General features: G+C 53.7%; 2 protein-coding genes and 1 long non-coding RNA gene across 11 annotated transcripts in view; 2 read left to right on the top strand and 1 right to left on the bottom strand.

Annotated features, from left to right (window-relative positions):
- The window catches only part of PACS2 (phosphofurin acidic cluster sorting protein 2), a 72,393-nt gene extending 70,446 nt beyond the window's left edge, over positions 1-1,947 (top strand). For all 6 annotated transcript variants that reach the window (XM_083847643.1, XM_083847642.1, XM_083847641.1 and 3 more), the window contains exon 24: positions 990-1,947. In XM_083847643.1, the coding sequence (XP_083703769.1) occupies positions 990-1,108 (119 nt within the window). In that variant the 3' untranslated portion in view covers positions 1,109-1,947. The remainder of the gene's footprint in view (positions 1-989) is intronic.
- On the bottom strand, positions 36-22,958 carry LOC310903773. 2 transcript variants are annotated; one of them, XR_014587806.1, is made up of 3 exons: positions 9,393-22,958; positions 953-6,304; positions 36-50 (listed from the first exon to the last, which is right to left on the bottom strand). It is a non-coding gene; the product is annotated as an uncharacterized lncRNA (long non-coding RNA). The 2 variants fall into 2 exon arrangements; XR_014587807.1 differs by having other exon boundaries at positions 953-6,301.
- Positions 8,610-22,972, top strand: part of MTA1 (metastasis associated 1) — an 81,771-nt gene continuing 67,408 nt past the window's right edge. For all 3 annotated transcript variants that reach the window (XM_083847651.1, XM_083847648.1, XM_083847646.1), the window contains exon 1: positions 8,610-8,918. In XM_083847651.1, the coding sequence (XP_083703777.1) occupies positions 8,891-8,918 (28 nt within the window). In that variant the 5' untranslated portion in view covers positions 8,610-8,890. The remainder of the gene's footprint in view (positions 8,919-22,972) is intronic.

The following is a 22,972-nucleotide window of genomic DNA, read 5'->3' as shown; positions in this document are numbered from 1 at the left end:
GGCTTGCATCCCCTCAGGCTCTGGGGTGAGGCTCAGCTGCTGATGTCTTCCTGCAGACAAAGAGCTGAGCTGGTACCCTGCCCTGTGCCCTGGAGCCAACGTAATGGGGGCCTTCCTGGGGAAGCACTTGGATGTGGCCAGCATGGGGGATTGCTTAATAGGTCTGGGATGTGGGAAAATCCTCCCTCTCCTAGGAACTCCTCTGAATCAGTGCCCTGGATGAGGACAAAGACTGGGCCAGGTTCCATCTCCCCTCCCTTCAGTGCTTCTTGTGCACATCTGGGAAGGAATGGTGGAGGGCCGTGAGTGCCTGCTCCTCTGGGCAGGAGTCTGGCACAAAGGCGCACCACAGTGAGAGTGCATCTACAGGCAAACCTAAAGTGCCTGTCAGCAGAGCTGTGCATCCCATATCTGTACGCTGTCCAGTTAATAATTCCCACCACTGTTAACTGCAGAGAAATCTGCTTAGGTCACCTTCCTTAATTCTGGCCTGATCCCTGTGAGAGAGGTGAGTGTCAGGGGTGGTCAGGAAACATGCATCACCTCTTTAGGAAACACAGATCTCCGTTAAAGTGCAATGAGGAGAGACTCCTGTCCATCTCTATAAGAGCACATTTGCTCCAAAAAGAAGGTGGAGAGTGTTTAGGAAGCTGGAGAGATCAGGTCAGGTGAAGCTGAAATCAGTGGTCTGGGGAGCTGCGGCATCAGCGCGTAGCGATGACACAGGCGTGCTGCAGGAACAGTCTGAGCTGTTCTCCCTAAAGCTGCTCTGCACTTGAGCCTTTTTCCCTCGTGTCTGCACCAACTTACAGAGACAGCAGTAGGGTGGCCGGAGAGAGCAGCTCGTACCCTGAGCGCAGAACGTGGCCAGGCCTCCCTCTGCTGACTGCAGGGAGATTTCTAGCAAAGCTGTTTCTGGCTGACCACTTCCACTTGCTGTTTTCTAACTCACCTCTTTTTTTCTTCTTCTTTTTAACCCTCCCCTGCAGTCCTGATCGATGGGGTAGAGTGGAACGACGTCAAGTTCTTTCAGCTGGCAGCACAGTGGTCCTCTCATGTCAAGCACTTTCCCATCTGCATATTTGGACACTCCAAATCTAACTTCTAGCCGCGCTCGGCGGAGGGACCTTCTGTCCGTCCCAGGGACTGCACACCAGGAGCCAGGAACTGCGTGCCAACTCTGACTCGCGTCGCTCTGCCCTCTCCTGCAGAATTAATTACAGATGTGCTTGGATTACTTTTGAATTACTTTTTTCTATTAACTCTTAAGTTTACTACAAGGGAAGGAAACCCCTTTAAACAAAGGCAAAAAAACAAAACAGTCTTAAATATAGATGTGCTGACAACAAAGCTGTGGGGGAGTTGGCAGGAGCAGGCAACCTGCCCGAGAACACCTACCACTTCCAAGCAGATAGTTGAATTACTGCACTGCTTATTAACCTGAGACCTCATTGGTGTGCGTGGGCTGGGGAGCCGCGGATCAGCTTGAACAGATTTTGCAGAAGAGCACGCACGTTACGATGCATTTGGCCCCCTCCCTCCATGTTTCTAGCAAAACCAATGGCCAGTCTTTCTTCCTGCTGCCAAAGGACGAGAGATCAGCGAGGCTGGAGGGAGTTCAGCTGTCTGGTTTGGGAAACAAACCGCATAGCTAGGGAGATCTAGAGAGGAGATCGCCCTTCAGTGCACGGAGTCCGCCACGAGGACAGGCAGGTGTTTGTGCTGAGGTGACACCTGAGGAGGGTTGGGCAGGAACAGGAATTAGGGAAACACTAGGTGTAAGGGAACTCCAGTGTCCCAGGTCAGTGACGATGACCAAACCGAGCCAGTCACAACGTCCCCGCAGCCGGCTGTGCTGCTGAGGGGCGCCGCGTCAGTGGGGTCGCTGCTATTTACATACTCACACCGATTATTTACCTGTCAATAAAACCTCGTCCAGCCTCTAAAGGGAAAGGATTTTTTTAATAGCTGCAGATTTTTTTTAACGCTTTCTAAAAAAAGAAAAATAAATAAAAAATAAGAGGGGGGAAAAATTAAATTGCCAAAAAAACCCACCCCCAAACCCAGAAGATGAGCCGTTGTCTGTGAAGCGATACATCACTGTAGTGGCTGGAGTCAGAGCCAGCTAAGGCGCTCTGCACGTCCAGCTGCCTTCCCGTCCATCTGTCAGACTGCACACGTGAGGTAGCGTGGGCTGCTTTATCCGCTCTGCCTTTGTCCTGCTCTGACTGCGCCGTGCTCCCCAGAGCCAGCTGCTGGCTTTGCCTGGGCGTATTGTCACCGTGCCCGGCGTAACACCCAGGATTTCTTCTCACAGGGACTGCGAGACTGCAACAGAAGCAAAGGGTGCTGCGGGCAGGTGGCCTCCTGCAGGAAGTTGCCCTGACCGTCTGCTTTCTGGGTGTCCCTTCCCAGGGGCATTTATTTCCCCACGGGTTGCATCCCTTCCCCAGCAGGATGTTTGCCCTGGCAGGGCACTGCCTGCGGGCTGAGGCTTTGCCACGCGGTTCAGTGCCAAGCTGCAGTGGAAGCTACAGCTGGGACACGGGAGAGGATGCAGCCAGGCGGGTTCGTCGTCCCTCTGGGGCAGCAAGGTGTCCTCGGGGGAGCTGGAGGAGTGAGACTTGGAGGTGTCTCGTGCCCAGGGCTCGTTTTGGCCTGGCTCTGGCCGTGTTTATGTTCGCTTTGTGCATCTCACTGCTGCCGGGACACGGGGATGTTCTCGCAAGGAGTTGGTGTGGCAGGCAGCAGCTCCGGGCAGCCCTGGTGCTACGGATGTGGCTTTTTGCTCTCTGGGCTTCCCGAGGTGTTCGCAGGAGGGGCTGGAAGCAGGCGGCGGATGGGGCTTAGGGAGCAGAGTGTGCCTGCTGTGTTGAAAAGCAGATGTTTCTGGCCTTTCGGGGTGAGGGACTGAAGCTTTTGGTGGGGTCCTTTGGGTGTCCCCCCTTGTGAGCAGGTCTGGCTCCACAAGCATTTCCAGAACGTGCTTTCAGAGAGCAGTGATGCTTTTGAACCTTTCCCAGCATCCACTGGTCAGTTTTTGTTGTTGTTGTTGTTTTTTTCCCTCTGACTCGTTACCCTTGGTTGTTAAAGGTCTTGGAGAATTTGCTTTGTCCTGCTCTGCACAGGGAGCGCCCAGGTGGCTTTGAGCAGGGCGCTGGTGGTGTGCTCTGTTAGGGCTTCTGCTGACGGGGAACAAGGGATCATCAGGCGAGAGCGTGATCCCTGCTGGATCGAGTGCCTCTCACAGCTCAGGGCACGGGCTGCTTCGCTGATTTTGATTTCACGAAATCCTTTCCTAGCACAAGTGCACCCTGCCTGGCCGGGGACTGGGCATTCCCTTCAAGCCACCCGCGGGAGGAGGACGCGGTCCAACGCTCAGCGGCACGCTGCTGGGCAGGCCATCTTGTCCGCTTGCGGTCCTCCTCCTCCCCGCGGTCTGCGGGCAGGTCTGCCTCCGTCTGCCTGTGCCAGGAGCTCAGCTCCGGTGCAAACGGTGGCATGTCCACCAGTTTGTGCATTTCTGGCTGACCTGAGCTGATGCTGCGGGATTGAGTAGCGTTGCCTAGCAGCAGCAGCGTGGGAGATGGCGTATAAGCACATCACTTTTCCCTTTTTTTTTTTTTTTTAATTTTATTGAGGCTGTTGCATCGAAAAAAAGCTTTTTCAAGGAAATTAGTCAGTGTGCGATTTCTTCCTCAAGGCTCACGCTGGAGTTACAGGAGGGGCTGGGCTGGCTTCCAGCGCTGGGAGCCGCACGCGGCCCAGGCAGCTTGGTGCCGGCGCGTTACTGCTGCTGCGGAGGGACGGACGGGACAGACAGACTGACCGACTGCAATAACTTTGTTTACTGGGGAGCGAGGGGGGAGCATGGCTGTGCCCCTCTCTGCATTTCAACCTACTGTAAAGAAACAGACGGTAGCTAGCGCGGGATTTCCGTGGTCCTGCCTCTATACCTGTGTGTTGCCCTGCGCTACTGTGTGTGTGTATGTGTGAGAGAAGCACTCGCGCTCGTTGCATTTCACGTTGGTTTGCGTTTTGTTCCACCTCTGTACAACCGAATTCACCGGGAAGCTCTGCACGCCTGAGGGCTTGTGTTTGTGCCCTGTGGGAAGCTGCCTTTGCTCTGAAGTGCAGCCCTTTGCCTGTGCAGGGAGACAGCCGGACTTCTCAGCCTTGTCCTCCTGGTCTGGCAGCTCTCAGGTCTCCCACCAGGCGATCTCCTGCTCTCCCAGCAGGATTTGGGGTCCCTGCCAGCCAGGGGGAGCACCGGGGCTGGGAGCGTGGTGGGGAGAGGTGGCTGCGTGTGAGCCGGTGGGTACTGACGGATGGCTGGGGGCAGGAGACAGCGTAGCCCCATGTTCAGCTCGAGGGGTTTGGAGAGAGGTGCAATTTAAAGGAAGAAACACCACGGTGTTATCTCACCAGCCCGTGTGAGATTGGGCTTGAAACAGCTGGTGTCCTTCCCAGTTGCTGGTGGGAGAAGGGCCCCTCCTTGCTCGGAGGTGAGGCCTCAAGAAAAGGCTCGTTGCTGTGCTGCGCGAGGCTGACCTAGTTTATCAGTGCTGGTGAGCACAGGAAAGACGGAAGGTTTTTGTGGCGTCGTGTTGCACCTTGTGCTTCCCAGTCCTCCAGTTTTGTTTTTTTGGAGACTAAGGCTTGTCCCTGGCCCTGCCCGGGACGGTCACCTGCTGGCTCTCCTGCTGAGCTGGTGATTTTGCAGAGGTCTTGGGTGGCTTTTGTAGCTCAGCACTGCAGTTGCCGTTCACTTAGTTCGTTACCCTTTACATCTCAGCGGTAACTGCGGAGTCCCTCTTAATTACACATGAGCTTGGGGAGAGCCACCGTCTCCGTGGCTGTGTTTTGCTGTGTTATTAGCACATGCTTGCTGCTTTATCCTGCAGGGCAGGCAGGGGTTGGAGGCTGGAGGTTTCCTGGGGCTGGAGGAGATGTGGGTGTTGGTGTGCAGTCATCAAGCTTGGCCGAGCACCACGCTGACCCCTGCTCACCTGGGATTACAGCAAAGGCCTCGTCCTGCTTAGGGGTAGCAGGAATTCAGCTGCAGCTTGCCCCAAATGGCTCTGCCTGGTCATTTCTCACCAGTAATGGGTGCTGGAGGGAGCGGAGAGCCAGGCCGTAGGGCATTGCACCTGGTGCCTCAAATTTTCAGAAAATCCTGGTGAGAGGAAGCAGAGCTGATGGCCTTCTGCTGCCGGGTGTGCCGGGGGAGCCTGGAGCCTGGGCTGAGGGCAGTCCTGCTGTGCAGCAGCACCGGGCTGGGGGGCCTGGTGCTTTCCTGGAGCTAGGTCAGATGCAATGTCCCCGTTCCTCTGGTCTCAGTCTGGTGGACAGCTGTGTGGTGACTCATTTTTGTGTGACACTCCCTCTGGGCTTATCAAGTAGGTAGGGAGAAGGCCAGAACTGAGCAGCAGCATCTCCAAGAGGTTTTCTGGAGCCTCTTCAGCAGGGCCGTCAGGGGAGGTGCTCCTGCAGGGACAGTCGGCGGCTGTGGGACAGACAGGAGAAGGGGACACGCCAACTTGGAAAGCAGCAGGTGACTGGTTTCCTTAAGGAAGAGCTCTGGTATCGGGCCACAGCGGTCAGCTGCTGCTTTGCACCTTGGCCAGAGCATCGCCTGCCCCGCTGCGTGCCTCGGCCACGGAGATGCCACAGGGAAGCACCTTGCCAGTGCGGGTACCGCGTGCTGTGCTCTGCTGCGTGCCACGAGCCTTGTCCGGACCGCAGCGCGCCAGGGGACGTTACCACTGTGTAGGTTCCTGAGTTGTCCATCTGTTTCATTGTTGTATTGTTTGGGTTCTATTTTTTTTGTAATGAAGACATTAAGTGTAAATAGCCTTTTTTTTTTTGGAACAAACTGCAACGTGCTCGACCTCGTCAACTATTTTATGGTACTAATGCAACACTAATAAAACTGGACATGAAAGCACATACCCGTCCCTTGAGTCATCTCTCGGCAGGGGCTGTTCTGGCGTGACTGGGGCAGTTGTCTCTGGTAGGAAATGCTCCTGGAAGCTGCTGCCAGCAGCTGGTCCCTTAGCCAGCAGCACAGAAGGACACACGGATGGGAGCAGGCCTTCTCTCAAGGCAAGGTGTTGAGCTCCCATTGTGGCCGGTTCTCCTCTGTCCTGGGCGTGGGGTGGGAGATGGGGGGGGAACTGGGCTCTGGGTCCTCTTCTGGAGCCGTGTGGGAGACGGAGCAGTGAGGTGCTGCAGTGTGCACGGTGTGTGGTACTGGGAACTGTGAGCAGGACCACGGTGTGCTTTGTTCAACTTCTCACCACTGCTGTAAGGAAGAGGAGAGAGAAAAGGTGGTCAGAGCAGCCTTTCCAGGAATCACCTCCTGGCTCCTGTGCACGAGCAGGCTCAGAATGCCCTCAGCTCCTCCCAGCCAGCACGTCTCATTGCCCTCAAGGGGCCTTAGCTGCAGGAAATCCCATGTTGAGCATGTTTGCAGTACCAATCACTTTTTTTTTTCTTGCATTGTATCTCCAGTTGCCTAGCAGTGTGTCCCAGGGCAGAGCTGGTGGAACAGCACATCCCCTCCCAGCACCGCTGCCCTCTCCCCTTCAGGAAAGCAGAGGACCAGCCTCACAACACCAGGGAGCAGGACATGCACTCGTGTCTTCTGCAAGGGAAGATATGTGCAAAGGGAATTAGAAGGGCTGACCTTTCGGTCCTGGTCCCTCACTGAGCTCAGCAGGAAAGGCCCTGCTGCCACCGAGCAGCGGGAGGGCTGTCCTGGGAGCAGCAGAGCGGGGTGATGAGCAAGACGGGAATGGAGCTGGGTGTAGCGAGGGTGGTTCAGGGCCAGGGTGTGCCCGCTCGCATGCAATAGGCACAGAAATCTTCCCTCGCCCACATGTGCTGGGATGAGCTGATTTGGGCCAGGTGGCCTCCGACAGGGCTCTGGAAGCGCCGGCATCTTCTTTTTGTAGGTCTCAGCCTTTCCCAGTGGATGTGCTCCCTCGGTGCCGCATGAAAGGCATCGAATGGAGGAGATGCCCCCTCAAAACACACCAAGGGCTTTCTGGAAGGACTGCGTTTGCCACGGGGAGAACCAGTGATGCCCGCGGGTCTGGGTTTTGGCAGTGGGAGACAGGGCCTTGACAATCCCGCTCCTTCCCAGGCTGCGGCTGCCGGAGCCAGCTGCCCTCCTGCCGTTGCACAATGCCCCGGCGGTGACCACAGCCATTGCTCAACGTGGAAGAGGAGCAGCAGGGAAGTCCTGACATGTTTTTGTTGCTATCGTTTAAAAACCAATTTAGCGTCTGGAAAGAGCAGTCAACACCACATGACTGGCCACTTCTTGGTGTGCAACCACCAAGTGCCCCATGATGCGATTTGTAAATATTTATTCTGGATAATTTTTCTGTGTCCTACTGAATTATTTTCCGCTCGGCAGAGCAGTGGCGGCAGCAGCCAGTCCCTGCATGCAGCACAGACAGCGGTGTCCGCAGCGGCTCAGCGGGCACACATTCCTGGGCCAGCTCAGAAAGGAGGGAATATCGTGGTGGTACCCTCCATGGAGTGAGTGTTTTTGGATTTTCACCGCCAGCCGTGCTTTCCTGGCTCACTCCGTGCAATACTGGGAAGGTGGAGGCATGGCCTACTGGATTGTGGGGCGTGACGGAGATTTTGGCACCTCTGTGTGCTGTGTTGAATATGGCTGTGTCGCCTGGGGGCTGTAGCCAGGCCCGGCCTGAGCATGGGTAGGGCCTGGGGCTGGGACCGCGCTCGGCACTAGGCTCTTCTACTGCCCCGGGCCCGGCTCAGGGCTCGCTGCCTGGCTTGGGCCAGGCGTGTGGGGATGTGAGCCTCGTCGCTCTCACAGGAAGCAAAAGGCCTGCTGTTTTTGGCTGGGTGTGAGCACAAGTGGTGTGTGTGCGGGTGAGGAGGGCTGGGTGTGAGCACAGGTGGTGTGTGTGCGGGTGAGGAGGGCTGGGTGTGAGCACAGGTGGCGTGTATGTGTGTGAGGAGGGCTGTGTGTGAGCACAGGCAGTGTGTGTGTGTGTGAGGGACGGCTTGAGCACAGGTGATGTGTGTGTGTGTGTGAAGAGGGCTGGTGTGAGCACAGGCGGTGTGCATCTGTGTGAGGGCCGTTTTGAACATGGGTGATACATGTGCGTGTGAAGACGGCTGGGTGTGTGCACAGGTGGTATGTGTGTGCGTGTGAGGGCTTGGTGTGAGCACAGGTGGTGTATGTGCATGTGAAGAGGCCTGAGTGTAAGCGCAGGTGATACATGAGCCCGTGTGAGGGCTGGGTGTGAGTACAGGCACTGTGTGTGCATGTGTGAGGGCTGTGTGCGCACACAGGTGGTATATGTGTGTGGGGGGGATGGCTGGGTGTTCGCACAGGTGATACATGTGTGCGTGTGAAGGCTGGGTGTGAGCACAGGCTGGGTGTGTGAGGGCTGCGTGTGCGCACGGGCGGTCTGTGAGCGTGTGAGGAGGGCTGAGCGTGCGTGTGCCCGCGCGAGGCGGGCCGTGTGAGGCCGGGCGGGCTGTGTGTGTGTGTGGGGGTGTGAGGCAGGCCGGGTGCGTGCGAGGCGGGCTCTGTGTGTGTTTGTGTGTGTGTGTGTGTGTGTCTGTGTGTGTGTGCAGGCGCTGCCCGCCGCGCTCCGCCCTTCCCCTCTCGCCTCCCGCAGGCCGCTCCCCTCCCTCCCTCGCGTCCTTCCCCTTCCCCTCCCTCTCCCCGCCGCCGCCGGGCCCCTGCCCTCCCTCCCGGTGCCTCCTCCTCCCTCCTCTCCCTCCCTCCCCCGGCGGCGGGCGGCGCGGCCCCTTTAACTCGGCGCTCCCCTCCCCCGCCCGCCCCAGCCTCCATTTTCCAGCGGCTCCGGCACCTGGAGGCGGCGGCGGCCCGCAGCCGGCCATGGCCGCCAACATGTACCGGGTCGGAGGTGAGCGGCCCCCGGAGCCCTCCCGCGGCTCCAGCGGGGCCGGGACACGCGGGGGGGGGCCCGGGGGGGGCCTCCCGCGGAGGCTGGGCCCCGGGGGGTGCTGCGGGGGCACGGCTGGGGATGGGGACGGGCTTTGGGGGGTCGGGGCGCGGGGGGAGGCGAGCACAAAGATGGGCAGGCTGCTGGTGGGCTGCCCGGCCTTCCCTTCCCTTCCCTTCCCTTCCCTTCCCTTCCCTTCCCTTCCCTTCCCTTCCCTTCCCTTCCCTTCCCTTCCCTTCCCTTCCCTTCCCTTCCCTTCCCTTCCCTTCCCTTCCCTTCCCTTCCCTTCCCTTCCCTTCCCCCTGCTTCTCTCCCCTTCCTTCCCCTTCCCTCCCCATCTCTCCCCTCCCTCCCCTCCCCTCCCCGCCGTTCTCCTGCCCGCTCTCCCATTACTCTTCCCCCCCGCCCGCCTGATTGCCCTTTGTTTTAACTCACGGCAACAGAAAGGAGAGGCAACAGGGCCCTGGCTGGTGGATTTTATGGAAGATAAACACCGAGGGTGGTCTGGCGTGGATCTGCGCTCAGCCATTTTCCCTTCGCAGAAAGTGTGCGCTGCAACTTCTTTCTCCGCAGGATGTGCAGGAAGATGCTTTTGGGGGGCTTCCTCCCTCCCCAAACACCGTTTCCTTCGGAGTTGTGTAAAACCAGAGTAAAGTAAACGAGGGGGAAAATACAGCCGAGGTGGCCAAGCCATCCTGCCTGGCTGCTCTCCATCGGCGACTACTTTTCTGCTTTTTCGGCCTGCCCTTACTTTGTGCTCTGAAATTTTTGCTCCTTTTGTCACAGCCGTACTTTTTTCTGGTGCTTGGTTTCGTGGAGGGACGAGGTGTGCCTTTGGGCTCTCCCGGCTTTGTTTCTTGGACGGTTACAAGCTGGTGGTGTGCGTTGCGTTGTGTTGGATGGGGATGCTGAGAGCGGAAGGATGAGGGGCGAGGAGAGTTGGGGAAATTCACAGCTGGGTTCCCGCTGCGAGCGGCAAAGGGAATCGTTGGTGCTTGGTGTTTAGTGTCACAGGCACGAGTCCCTGTGCCATCCCTGGTACTCTGCACGGCAAGGGCTGCGCTGTGCTCCCTGCTGACCCGCCTGGGCGGTGGGCAGGGATGTCTGCAGGTCCCTGGGCCACCTGCTGCTGCTGCACGGTGTCCTGTAGGGCGCTCGGGGCCTGCCCGCCCCGTGGTGCCATCCCTAAGGACGACAAGGCAGGGATGGCATCCTTCATTTGGGCCCTACCCAAAGTGTTATGCTGCGTTTATGGCAGATAACCTCAGCCAGCCACCAGGGAAAACTTCCTCGTGTTGCAGCTGGCGTCCCTCGTCCCTCATCCTCTCCCCGTGCACCTCTGAGAGGAGCCCTGCCCTGCCAGCTCTGCGCCTCCCGCTCCGAGCTGTGACAGCAGTGACACCTCCGCTGAACCAACCTGCCTCTTCACATCCAGCGCTGCCCACCTCGGTGCATCCTGTGTGCCCTGTCCCTGTGCCGGAGCCGGCTCTCCAGGTGGCCTTTCCAGCGCTGAGCGGCGGGGCAGGACCCGTCCCTTCACCCCGCTGGTGCAGCACGAGGGGATGTTGGCCGCCTTTGCTGCGAGGGTGCATGTTGGCTCTTGGGCACTTTGTTGTTTTTCCAGGTGTTTTTCTACAGAGACGCTCTGTAGTCAGCCTGCGGCGCTGCGGGGAGTTATCCCATCCCAGATGCAGGACTTTGCTTAGCCTTAATTGAACTTCCTGAGGTTCTTGTCAAGCCGTTTCCTGGCTTGTCAAAGTCCCTCTGAGTAGCAGCCCTGCCCTCCAGTATGGGGCATGCTTTTCCTGGTTCCCCAAACTTTTGGCGAGCGCGTTGCAGTCCCAGTCCATCGCAAAACGTCCACGGCTGGCCCCATGTCGGTGCCGAGGGAAGCTGTTAGCAGCTAGGTGAAGGCTGTGCTGCTGATCGCAGTCCTCGGAGCCCGGCATTCATCCGGTCTGCCTCCCACCTTGCTGCCCAGTCTTTATCTCAGCGGTTTGGTTCAAAGGCTCCCCTGGGGGGCTACGAGGCCTTTGACACGAGCCACCTACAACACCCCTGCTCTCTCCTTGGTCACAGAGCTGGACTTCTCATTGCAGCGGCAAGTCAGATCAGTCGGGCATGATTTGCCTTTGGTATATCCATTTCGGCTGGTCTCAGTCACCTTGGTGTGCTTGGGAGCAGCGTCCAGGATTTGCTCTGTAACCTTCCCAGGCGGAGGGCAAGGCAGCTGGCCGGTGGCCAGAGTTACTGTGCTCTGGTACCGTACATATGGATGAAGTCTGGGTTTGACATATGACCAAGATCAACATATGGGCAGATGCAGCTGTTTCTGTGTGACGGCTCTGTTCGGCGTGAGCCAGAGGAGTTTGTGTTACTGAATTGTTTCTGCCCCTGGTGCTGGTGGCTCCCGTTAATGGGAGCTGTGCGCACCGAAGTTGTGTCCGGACTCCAGGGCAGGATTAAGTCCTGAATGGGGTTTGTGCGTCGTCATTTCATAGACTTCCCACTGGAAGAGAAACGTTCAGCAGATAATCTGCTGTTATCCTTGTGGTTACCAAATTGTGTGTGCGAACTCCAGACCTAACAGCTGCCAAAACCAGCTTGTTTGTCGTAGATCAATAACGCTCCTGGGAGTATGTGGTGATCACTTCTGGCCTGGTCGTGAAACGCTGTGAACTCTTATTTTCATAAGCCAGTAGGTAGGTTGCACTTCTCTGACAGAGACTGGTTTTAAGTGCCATTTTTTAGTGTTGGTGCCCAGTGGCTGTGTTACAGAGGAGCCTGGCAGCCTGCACTGGGGCACCCAGGTCTTGTTCTCAGCGTAGCGGAGCTGCAGGAGTCGGGGCTGCCGCGTCAGCGGTTATAAGGCTCTGGGTAAGTTGACTGCTGGCACCTATGGAAAGCAACTGGTTTTTGTGGTCCTGCTGAGTTTTTTTTGGTGCACCTCTGCTGGGGCAGGGGGTCAGCGCCGACACAAATAGCTCTCTTGTAAGTTAATGCTGTTTATGGGGGGACATAAAACTTTTATGTGTGTGAAGATGCTGGGTTGTCAGCTTGCAAATGAAGTACGGGAGCTTACTCACCCCGAAGGAGCTCCTGGAGTTGTGTGCCTCCAGCGTAGCAGAGGTGAAGATGTTCTGAATGAAGACTTTCCTAACAGCTGCCATCCAGCCACGAAATAAATGGTAGCGTGGTGAGGGGTGGCTCTCCTCGCCTGGAAGGAGTTGTGGTGCACTGGCCCGCCGCCCCGTGGAGCGGCCCGGCTGTCTGCCCGATCGCAGGCCGCATGGGAGTGCTGGGTAAACACCGGGTCTAGGAAACTTGGGACCGCTGGGCTGGAGTCTGGGGCCTCTGATGAAAAAATGCATGTGGGAGAGATGCTCATTGTTCCAGCTAGTGCCAGCCTCCCTCCAGGAGAGTGCTGTGTCAGCTGCCTGGAAGAGAGCGGGTTGTCTCGGCACCAGGAGGCTTCCCTTCCCAACGCTGTCTCATCTGCACCTTCTCCGGGAGAGTTTAACCGCAGCACGAGCGTTTTGTTGGTGGCTGCAAGTGACTGAGCCCCGCTGCAGGCTTGTGGCATTCCCTCGACGCAGTGGAACGACGATTTTCTGCGTTTCCATCTTGCAGCGATTCGAGGAACTCGAATCCTTCCACCTTTCCTCCTCCTCGCGCTTTGTGTTTTTCCGGGATTATTTTTAATCTGTATCAGGCACCCGATCTGGCTGCCCGTGGGACTGTGCGAACAGCTGAATGGGCTCAGTGGGAGGGCTGGGAACAAGGGGATGGATGGGGAAAGAAAGGAGAGGAAGGATGGAGGAAGAACCGCTGAAGCCAACACTTCTGCTGAGGCAAATGTCGATTTATGCTTTTAGATGAAAAGCTTTTTGTGTGTTCTTGGCTTAAGAGTTACCCGCTTGCTTGGGAGCGTGCTAGGTTAGAAAGTGAGGGCTGCTTTTGAGTTTGTAGTGCACTGAAGGTGTGTTGGAGTGGCATGTCTATGATCCTAGGTCAGTCGGGCACACGTGTGCCACCTGCATCCACCGCGCTGAAGGTAAGTGATGCCCCGACCCCGCGTGGGCTCTGAGCTTCCCAGCAGCTGTATTGCAGCGTGCCGGAGATGCAGCTCCACCACCTAACTGCTGCTTCCCCCCAGGCTGGCTGCATTGGACCCAGCGTTGGTGCGCCTGTCCGTGCTGCGGGCATACTTCTCATTTCAGTGTAACCGTCCCCAAAATTTTTAGGCATGGCAGCGTGACGCCGTTGCTCTGTTAATTAAGGGTGTTACTAATGCACCACTGGGGAGCAGGTTTGGCCTGCCCCCATCCAGTTACATACCACAGCCTGGAGTCCAAACTTCTCGTGGCTGCTAGTATTGCCTGAGAGCTACTAAGGATGGCTGAATTTGTCCTCTTGACATCATAGCGATGTCAGTAATAATTTTCCATGCTTTTCCTGGTAAAAAACTTGGGTACGGAGCTGGTAAGATGCACGTTATTGAGTCTAGGCCTAAAGCACGTAATCCAGATAATTTAGCTACAGGGGCACGTGTAAACCCTCTTCTGTCCCCCTTCTTTATTAGCAGCATGTATATATTTGGGGTTGCAGGAGGGTTAGCGGGAGTGCTGCTCCAGGAGCACAGGCTCGGGTGAGCTGTCTTTTCACTTACCGATTTTTGTGTTACTAACTTTGAGCTGAAAGTAACTTGAGCTGAGAGTGGGCTTAGTGGAGAGAGGTATAATTAGTAAAGGTAATAAAAATGAGTTTGTTCTCGCAACTTACTAATAGGTTTCTGCAGCCGGTGGTCCTAATGGATATAGGACAGCTTCTAATTCATCCCATTTCAGCCTCTGGGTTTCTTCACCTTTTCCTTTAGCTGTTTCTAGCTACACCAAAGTTTATCTTGTGTTCCGCAGTCTTCCTTTCCCTCTCCCCCAGGCGGGGCTGCCTTGGTGAAAGAAAGATGTTAAGAAACGTGGCATGATGTGGAGATGTCAGACAGCTTCGGCATGCCCAGCTGATGTGTAAGGCTCATGTGGACGCGCTCCGTGGAGCTGTGCAGCCACGTGCCCTTGGCAAGACGCAGTGCGAGCACCTGGTCAGCTCCTGCCCCGCGGGGGAATGTGGCTTCTCCCCTCCCTGTGCCAGCAGGACGGCGCCTGCCGGGCGCCTGCTGTAGTTCCCGGACACCTCTCTGGGCAGACGGGTGCTGCTGGCCTGGTGGAGATCCAGCACTGTGGTGTAGGGGGCTTCTGCTGGGTGCTTTTTGGCAACTCGGGGTGCTGGGGGCTGGCTGGGGACACCCCCGGCTGGCTGGGGGCTGGCAGCTCCCCTGGGCTTTTTGTGGGCAGCCGAGCTGAGCTGCAGCGCTCCTCCCCTGCTGCTTCCTCCATCCCGTTGGTCGTGTCTGCCTGTTTTGCCTTCCAGCGATGGTGGATGACAGACACCTGATAAGCGAAGGCACTTGATAAGTCCCTTTTCTATAATTCCTTGAGGAAAAAACGTCTTTCCTTTTAGCTAGTGAGATTTGGGTTGTGTGTGAATGGAAGGAACCTGCATCTAGCTGCTGTTTTTATAGCAGCAACTTCTGATGTTGAAGTTTCCCAACTTTAAATAAATAAAAACACCTCATCTCTTCTGAGCAGGGCAAGAAAGGAATAAGGTGGTTGCTACTGTTTTTAATTCAGCTTCTAAACTACTCCTGGGTTAGTTTGGGGTTGCTTGAAAGCGGATATAAGCTGTTGGAGTCACCTCCATCTAGTTTTGCGCCTCTTCTGACAATAAGTGATCTGTTAAGTCAGTGTCACTTCTGCACCAGGATCTTACACTGCATCTTATTTCTTCACAAAATTGTTATTTTTTCATGTTCCCAAGGAGGTAGCTGGCCAAGCCTTTTACCAGTCTTGCCTGAGTTTCCAGTGGAGTTCAGGTAACCGGAGTAGTTGGGAAAGATGCTTTTGTAGGGTACTGCACTTCCAGGTCCTCAGTGTGTCAGAGCTTGCTGCTGTAGCTCTAATATACAAAGAAGCCCTGCTTCAAAGTGTGTTTTAAAGTCCCATTTGGTTCCTCCTCTCCTCTTCAACTTGTAAAACCAAATTTGGGCTGTTGGACTCTCTGTTGCTAACAAGAACTAATGAGTTCCCACTGTAATTGTTTAATGTGTAAGAAAGCATTTCAGTAGGGGAAGACATTGAGGAATTTTTCACATTAAAAAAAAAACAACACAACAGACGTATTTTAAAAGGAACTTTGTTATGCCGTGGTTCAAAGGGGGTTGAACTCTTGTGTGTAGATGAATAATTTAATTTGTTCCCAGTTGCAGACAGGGAAGTTCCTCGTGTTGTCCTGTAGGATATGCAGTATGGCAGTTTCAGGAGTTTAATGCATTGCAAGATCATCAAAATTGGTGCTGGATTCTCAAGCATGGCAAAATTTACTCTCGGAATATTTGTGGCAACCTTCTTCTTTCTGCGCTTCACCAAGTTTGTTTAAATAGACCGAAAAGCCCAAGATTAACTTAAGGAAAAAAAGTGCCCTTTTTGGAAGCTTCAGGAAATGCCACATCTTCCTTGTGCTGCTCCTGCTCCTCTTACACACCGGGCTTTTGGGGAGGTTACTTAATGGATCGAACCCGATTTGGTGCCTCAAGATGTGCTGAAACCACTGGAATCTCAGTCAAGAGTTCGTCCTGGAAAGAGAATAGTCTAATCGCTTCTGATTTACTTTTGATTTTTACTTTTCTGATTTACATTTGCTTCACAAAAGACTTGAGATTTCATCTCAACCTCCCTGAAAAATGTTATTTACATATAGACTCTGAAGGCTGGGTGAGACCTGGGCCCGGCTGAGCGGAGGAGGCCCCTCAAGCAACGCTGCTGATCTGTGTCTGGTTTGCTGCCGGCGTGGGGATTTGTCCTTTTTTACAGATCTCGTGTGCCCGCGGGATGTCGGGGCGAGCAGTACCTCGTGGCAAACCTGAAGACTTCCTCAATTTGTTATCCCCACGCTACCGTAAGGGGAAGCTCCAGTCTCGAAGAATGAGGTTTTCCTCGTCGTCTCGTGCAGGTTTCACACGCTCCTTTTTGGTGCTCCCAACTAACCCCATGTCTCTGCTCGCTGGCACGAGGGAGGCAGCAGGAGGAGCCGCCTCCAGAAGGACCCATGCAGGACCCACGAAGATTTAGGGCTGCGTAGCAAGCAGAGTGATTTTCTGGCTCTTGGGCTGGATCATCTTTAAGCAGGAGGAGTGTTCTTGAGATAATTTCTCTTGTCATTGATGTACGAGGCTAACTGCGATAAGGAGAAGCTAGTTGGCAGCTTTAAAGCGTTTTGCAAGCAAAAAAAGAAAAATTTAGGCTTCTTCTGTCTCTTCCACGTGTTACTTGCAAGCTGCTTAGTCTTGATGGTGCCTGTGCTTTCATGGTCCTGGTCCTGCGCTGCCAGATTGCCAGATGTGATCTGCATCGGCCACGGCCCACGGTAAGGGCTCTGATAAACCCTGCACGGTGCGCCCCAGCTAACTTGGGGACGTCGTGCTGCTACGTGAGAGGAAGAGGACGGCCGACACTCGACCAAGCATGAAGCCGGCGCGCTGTGAGCGGGCGATTCCCCATTTAGCACGGAGCTTGTCGTTACAGGGCGAAGCTGTCAACATCTGAGCAAATTCGAGGCAGCCGAGCGAGACGGTTCCTGTGGCCGCTGCTTCGGGTAGCGGCGTCGATTCGAGCAGCGCCTGCTGGGGGGTGCCCGGCGCTGTCCTCGTGGCGCTTCCTTGGCTGGGCTCACGTCGCTCAGCACGGTGTGGCGAAGCACATCGGGGCACTGCTTTGGTTCAGACACGCTTTTTCAACCGGGTGAGTTCCTGGCCGGGTTTCCCCCGTGTGTGCCTTGCTCCTTCCATCCAAGGCGAAGCTGTCACAACTCGAGGGGGTGGTACGGGAGGGCGGGGGATGAATCAGCTGCACTGGCACTCTTGTTTGAAGAAACGTCTGCAAAGCTATGGCAGCAGTTTATACTGCGTCCGTGACTTACATTGTGGAGCCATGATGTTTTTGGCCTGGCACTCACACCCTGCTCCTGCACTTAATATGCTGTCATGCTGTGACCCAAGCAGTTAATTCATGGTGGCTAACCGAAGTCAAGCATTGCTCTTTAAAAAAAACAAAACAGCCCACCCCAAAAAACTTTTTTTTTTTTTTATTATTATTTCTTGAGGGTGATACCAAACTCTGTGTGCAAGTACTTCAGAGGTTCTTGTTTTGCAGCTCTTGGGATACTTGCAGGGAACGTGAAGCTGTTTTCTTCTGATTGTCTGCACTGCCCGAGTATCTATCTCTTGGAAAAGAGTGTTTTTATTCCCTGCCCTTAGCAGGGAGAGGTGCAGTGGGACAGGCTGTTCTCTTGGCTGCAAGAGCAGCCCAGTGTCTGGGTGTGGTTTGAGGATACTTGTCTCCCGTGCCTGTCCTCCGAAAGAACCCCCAAGGAGTTCTCTTCCACCTGGTTTCTCCATCTATTAGGCGTTTCTGTGACTTAGCTGTAAATTAAACCATCCTGGTCGTCCCTTACAATCCAGCTTTTGGGAAGGATTTTTGGTTTTAAGCCTGGGCTCGTTCCATTGCCAGGTCTGTGGCGTTGCCCCACAAAGACTTGTACTGGCCCAGCTGAAATGAGAGGCTCACAACTGCTCCCGGAGAAAGCGGTCGTATAGCCACATCCTTGGGAACTGCAGTGGCAGAAGAGGTACTACAGAACAGAGGACTGCTCTTGTGTCCAGGGGACTTCAAGTCATGCTTAAGTATCTTCTGTAAAGCAGGGAAGAAGTGGTGTTTTTCCAGGAATACGTAGCGTACTGTCGGCCCGCAGGGAGTTGACTCGGTGAACCCGAAAGTCGGCGCTGCATGCAAACGTGCCTCGGTTACAGCTGGGGCATGGGGGGGCTGGTTGGAATGGGTTTCCTTGGGCTGCTCTACAGCTGGTTTCTAGGAGCAGAATCGCTCCCTTATCCTCAGGAAAGTACTCTGGAAACTTGATTTTATTTCCAGGTTTCTCGAACATTCACTTCTGGAGTCTTGTTTGTACACAGTCTCCCTACCGTACCTTTCAGCTGGCGTCTCCAGTAGCGGTTATTTCAGCATGGCATAGTTCTTACCTCAGGGCCGGGACCTGCGACGTACCACTGCCATCCACCTCCTCTTCCTCACCGTACAAGCTCTGTGCCGTGTCCAGAGCTGTGATCTCAGGTCTCTAGATCGCTGCTGCTAGCAGAATGCCTGCTTCTTTCCTTGGCGGAGACAGTGAACTTTTGGGAATGCACTTGGTTGTAATGAATCAAATCAGAAGTTAATCGAGCCCGGGACCTGCCCTGAACAGCCCTGGCAGTAGCGGTGTTGGGAGGTGCCTAAGAAAGCAAGCACTTCTGGTAATTCCCCCAAACGCTGGGGAGCCTCCAGGGATTTGCTTTAAAATCTAGTCTATTAATTGTTTCTGAAATGGGAACCGTTTCATATCTTTGTCTGTCTTACCTTCCTCACTCGTAGTTTTTAGTGTCTCCGTTTTTCAGATAGGGACCAGCAATCAGAACTTAATTATCTTTGAGACTTCTGTTCCTCTGCGAAATGTTTGAAAGTGAACAAAGGGTTCAGGAGTTAATAGAGAAGAACTAATGCATGGATAATGGAGTTGCATAAACCTTGTTTCACTAAGAATCATACAAAAAAAAAAAAAAGGATGAGGTAGCTGGACAGGAATTTTTTCTTCCCCCCCTCCTTTGACATGACAGAAAACAAAGAACAGAAAACCTTTGGGAAGTTCCAAATCCCTTAATGTCTCATAGTTAAAACTGGATCAAGCAACTGTCAGTTTGTCCAAGCAAGTTGCATGGCATTAACTTAGATATTTTTTGCTCCAAAAAGGTAGAGAGTTATTTCTTACCTTGAGGAAGGAGCTCTGTGGCGGTTATTTGTTTTTGTTTGGAACCATTACAGGTCCTTTGGAGTGGATTTTGGTTTTTGTTTTCAGTTCCTTTTATCAATTCAGAAGAGCTTTCATCGAGAAGAGTTTGTATCAGGTGTTCTATAGGTCTGTGCATAATCCATAGTCCCGTTACACGGACCTTGCAAGGGGTTGCTCCTACCATAAGGTTACAGTTTGGGGAATTTCGAACCTGGGTTTTTGGAGGCAAGTGAGGAGGATTGATGTGTGTACGTAATCCTTGCTGCTTGAACATTTTACAGCTTGGGAATTCTTAAGGGGAGGAGATAAAAACCTGTTCCTGCTTCTCAATACTCAGGGTTTTAATCACCTTCGTCAAGGCAACTCACCTTTAGAGATAAGAGATTGAGCACCTGGAAAAGAGATGGATTAACAAACTCAGGGAAAATCAACCACCTGTTCCTCACAAGCACTCTGATTCGGTGTTAAGTATGGACCAAGTACTGATATTTACACAGCTTATTAGCTTCTGCCCACCTTTGTACAGGTGCGTGGTTCGTGAGGACTTGGCAACAAGTACTTTGGTATTTATGAATTAACCAATTTCTTCTTTATTCTCACCGTTGGGGGCTGGAATGGCAGCTTGTGCTCTGTTTTATTATTGAAAATAGAGCAGAAGTTAGCGTGAAAGTGAGAACATGGACTTCTGCCATGTGCGGTGAATACGTGAGGCTCAACTTCCTTTAGAACAAAGCAGTCCTGAGCTGCTCCTGCATGTATATGGATGTAGATGCGTGCTTGGGATTTGATAGGCAGTAGTAGAGGCTTTAGTTTATTAAATGAAACTGAGCTGTCTTTTCCTTGCACGTATCCTGACTCATCTTACAGCCCCAGCATTCTTTTAAGTCATGTTTTTCTTGGAAAATGGTTGAAAAGGGGAAGTCGAGCTGAGCACACTGTATATCCTTGTATACATAACATACATCTTCAAAGTCATTTTTGGATGTTTTACAGCGTATTATCAGAGCAGATAGAATCTGGAGAGGCTCTATGCTTGCTCACCACCAAAGTGCTTGGCGCATGGGCGATATGCTGATGTATTTAATACCGAGGATGTTGTCTTCCTAATGTGTCCCTATAGGCTCGGGGCCGTACAGGCACCCTTGTTACACCACCTGCATGCCCTCCAGGAGGGTAAAAGCAGAAACAAATTTAACATAATGACAAAACAGCGTTGTAAAAGGAGATTTTCTGTGTGTGTAACGTCAGCGTGTAATTAACTAGACAGAACTGCTGCTTTGGAGGGAGCGTGTTCGCATAACGCCCTGCGTCGGCCAGCCCTTGGTGTCCACCACGCCTGGGAAGCTGTAGGAGCGAACCGAGGCGTCCTGCTCCGCGAAAGCCAAGCAGGCTGCTGGCTGCCCAGGTGAAGGAGGAAAGCCCTAAGTGAGGGCAAGGGCGGGGCTGCAGCAGTTCCTTTGGAAGGCTTCAGCCTGAGAAGCTGGAAGTCCCTGAGGATAATTTGGCCGCGTGTCACCTTGCTGGTGCGTGGAGCCACCCCAGCCTTACCAAGCAGGGTCTGCGATGTCTCTAGACCTGGCGGTGACCTAAAAGGTTTGACTGCCTGCCTGTGGCTGCCGTTCTTTAGGACGGCGGCCTTCCTGGCCGAGGAGGCTCTGTCTGCTTCCACCTGGCCTGGGACCATGCCCGCTGCCTGCTCGGGGGCAGGGTCATGGCTGTTCTGGATGGGCGCGCGCTCCCCGAGCCGGGCCGTCGCTGCTCGTTTATATCTAGGAAGTTTACTGCAGGCTTCGGGCTCGAGGAAGTGGTGCAGTGGTTTGTTAATTTTGATCCGTTGCTGAAAACCAGGCTTTCTTCCTCAGCAGTGAGAGGGACTTGTCGCTCTGGTAATTTTTCCCAGTTTGTTCTGCCTGAGCCTTTTTATCAAGACCGGGCAGCTAATCTCAGGAGCACGCCGTGTGAGCACTGCGCTCTTCCAGCGAGCACGGCGCCTTGTGAGACGAGTGTCTCGGTTAAAGATTTCACACAAGGGTGATTTATTTTGATCCCTGTCCTCGTAAGCCTTTTGACTTGGTCACTTTGGTCGGAAGAGCAAAGCTAGCTTGATTTAACCGGGGTGCCTCTCCCGGCTAAACTCGGTGAGGGTTTGCTGTCCGACTGGGGATTTCTGCAGGAGGTGGTGCTCGCTTCTGCCAAGTCCCTCGCTGAAGTCCCTCGGCAGGTACTGCAGAGGGTTGTGTGCTCTTTTGCTCTGCTTCCAGCCCGTTTGTCAGGAGTGGGGCCGTGGTGGTGGCGGTGCCCGTGGCACAGGGACCTTTTTGGGGCAGCACGCATCCCATGCCTGCGGTACTGCCGTCTGGAAAGCGTGCTTGGACTTGTGCTGACAGAGTATGCATGATACCTTTTGTCGAGCTGTGAGAGAAATTAACTGTAAATATCTGCTTGCTTTGTACTGCTAGGTGTATTGGCTCGCCTAATCCTTTTAGCAACAGAAACAGCTGTTGCAGTTTTGCATCTCCTGTAATGAAAATACTGCTGGTAAGGCTTTCTCTTTTGAAACTCTCTCTCGAAACCAGACATTTCGTGGGGTGATACCTTCTGAGTGGTGCTGGTTTTCAGCAGCCAGAAGGCAGTGGGACCTGGGCTCTCCTGTGTGAGATTGCTGGGCTCATACGCTGCGAGCAGCTTGGCCTCTCCAGCTTGCCTCCTCCAGCCTCGTCTTTCACAGAAGCATAGACCACGATGGATTGTATTACCCAAACTGTAAGGTGATTGACAGCTTCAGGAGCGAGCTGCTGAATAATTTGAAAACTGGAGCTTACGTAAAGAAAGTAACCCCAAATTGATGCGGAAATCCAGACTGTGAGGAGGCATGCATTTCCTGTAAGTTAGGTCGTAAAGTAACCAGGTCGTCATAACTTCATCCACTCTCTTGGTGCTCATCTTTAATTCAGGGCAGCAGCTTTGTGCATTGGGCAAGGGAGATATTTGCAACCCTGGAGTTACTAATTTATAACGCGTCTAGAAATTCGCATTGTACCAAGCAGCACTAGTGAGTGTGGGAAGAGGAAGGCTTCAGCCTCCCTTGTTTCCCGAGAACGGCTGCAGGATAATGCAGGGCACACAGCGAGGGGAATTTCGGGAGGCAAGGTGAGGAATGTTCAGCCAGGTCCTCAGAAAGCACATGTAGCCTCAAAGGCAAATGCAAGTTGGGAAGGATAAAAATACTTTTGGGCATTTTTGCAACTTGATCACCTAAAAGCCTGTAAGGTTATTAAGTAGCTCAGACATAGCTTAATCTTATAAAAATATGACCTCTAGACAGTGCGTGTTCTTTTCTTCTGCAGTACCCCCTTCTGTTTTTCTTTTCTGCCGACCAACCTAGACTTGATCAACAGCTGACACAAAGAGGGCAGAGGGGGAAGCAATTTTGCAGTGATGTCTTAAAAGCATGTGTGAGCAAAAGGAAAGTGTTGTATTTATTGCTAATTGAGGACAATTATTTTACTTCCTTCGTGGAATATTTCCATCTTCTGTGGTCTGTAGGTCATCATCCTAGTTCAGCAGTTCAGTATCTGTATAATAACATTGCTTTTTAGTAAGTTGTGTATATTCTCATCTTCAGGGAAAAAAAGCAGGGGATGGAAAGGCTTTTGGAGTTGTTCTAGGGACGTAGGTACTTCTGTTGTATAACAGCGTAGGTAAAAGGAAGAAATAAGTTTGGAGTTTGTGGCAGGAATGTGATGGTCCTTACTGTCTCCTGATATTGCCACGCTGCTCAGTCACTGCTTTAGCCTGGTCATAGAGAATTGCATGATATGCAAGGGCGATGCTGCTATTTACAGCCGTGGTGTGGATGCATGGCTGATTAATTCAGGGATTACGAGTTTAAGATGCGAGCTGCTGTGCAGGTGTGGGATTGAGCCTCCACCTTTGTTTTGGGCGGTTGGCTGGTGAGGGGTGGGCTTCGTATGAAGTGCTTGTGGCAGTTGCTGCTTCCAAGGAGGCATGCTGTACTGGTGGGATGCAGAGCAGATAAGCTAGTCTTTTCTTCGATCATGTAG

This window comes from Anser anser (assembly GCF_964211835.1).
Source record: "Anser anser genome assembly, chromosome: 8".
NCBI classification, from domain to species: domain Eukaryota; kingdom Metazoa; phylum Chordata; class Aves; order Anseriformes; family Anatidae; genus Anser; species Anser anser.
The sequence above is the reverse complement of the archived record's forward strand: the minus strand, read 5'-3'. Positions and strand labels throughout refer to the sequence as shown.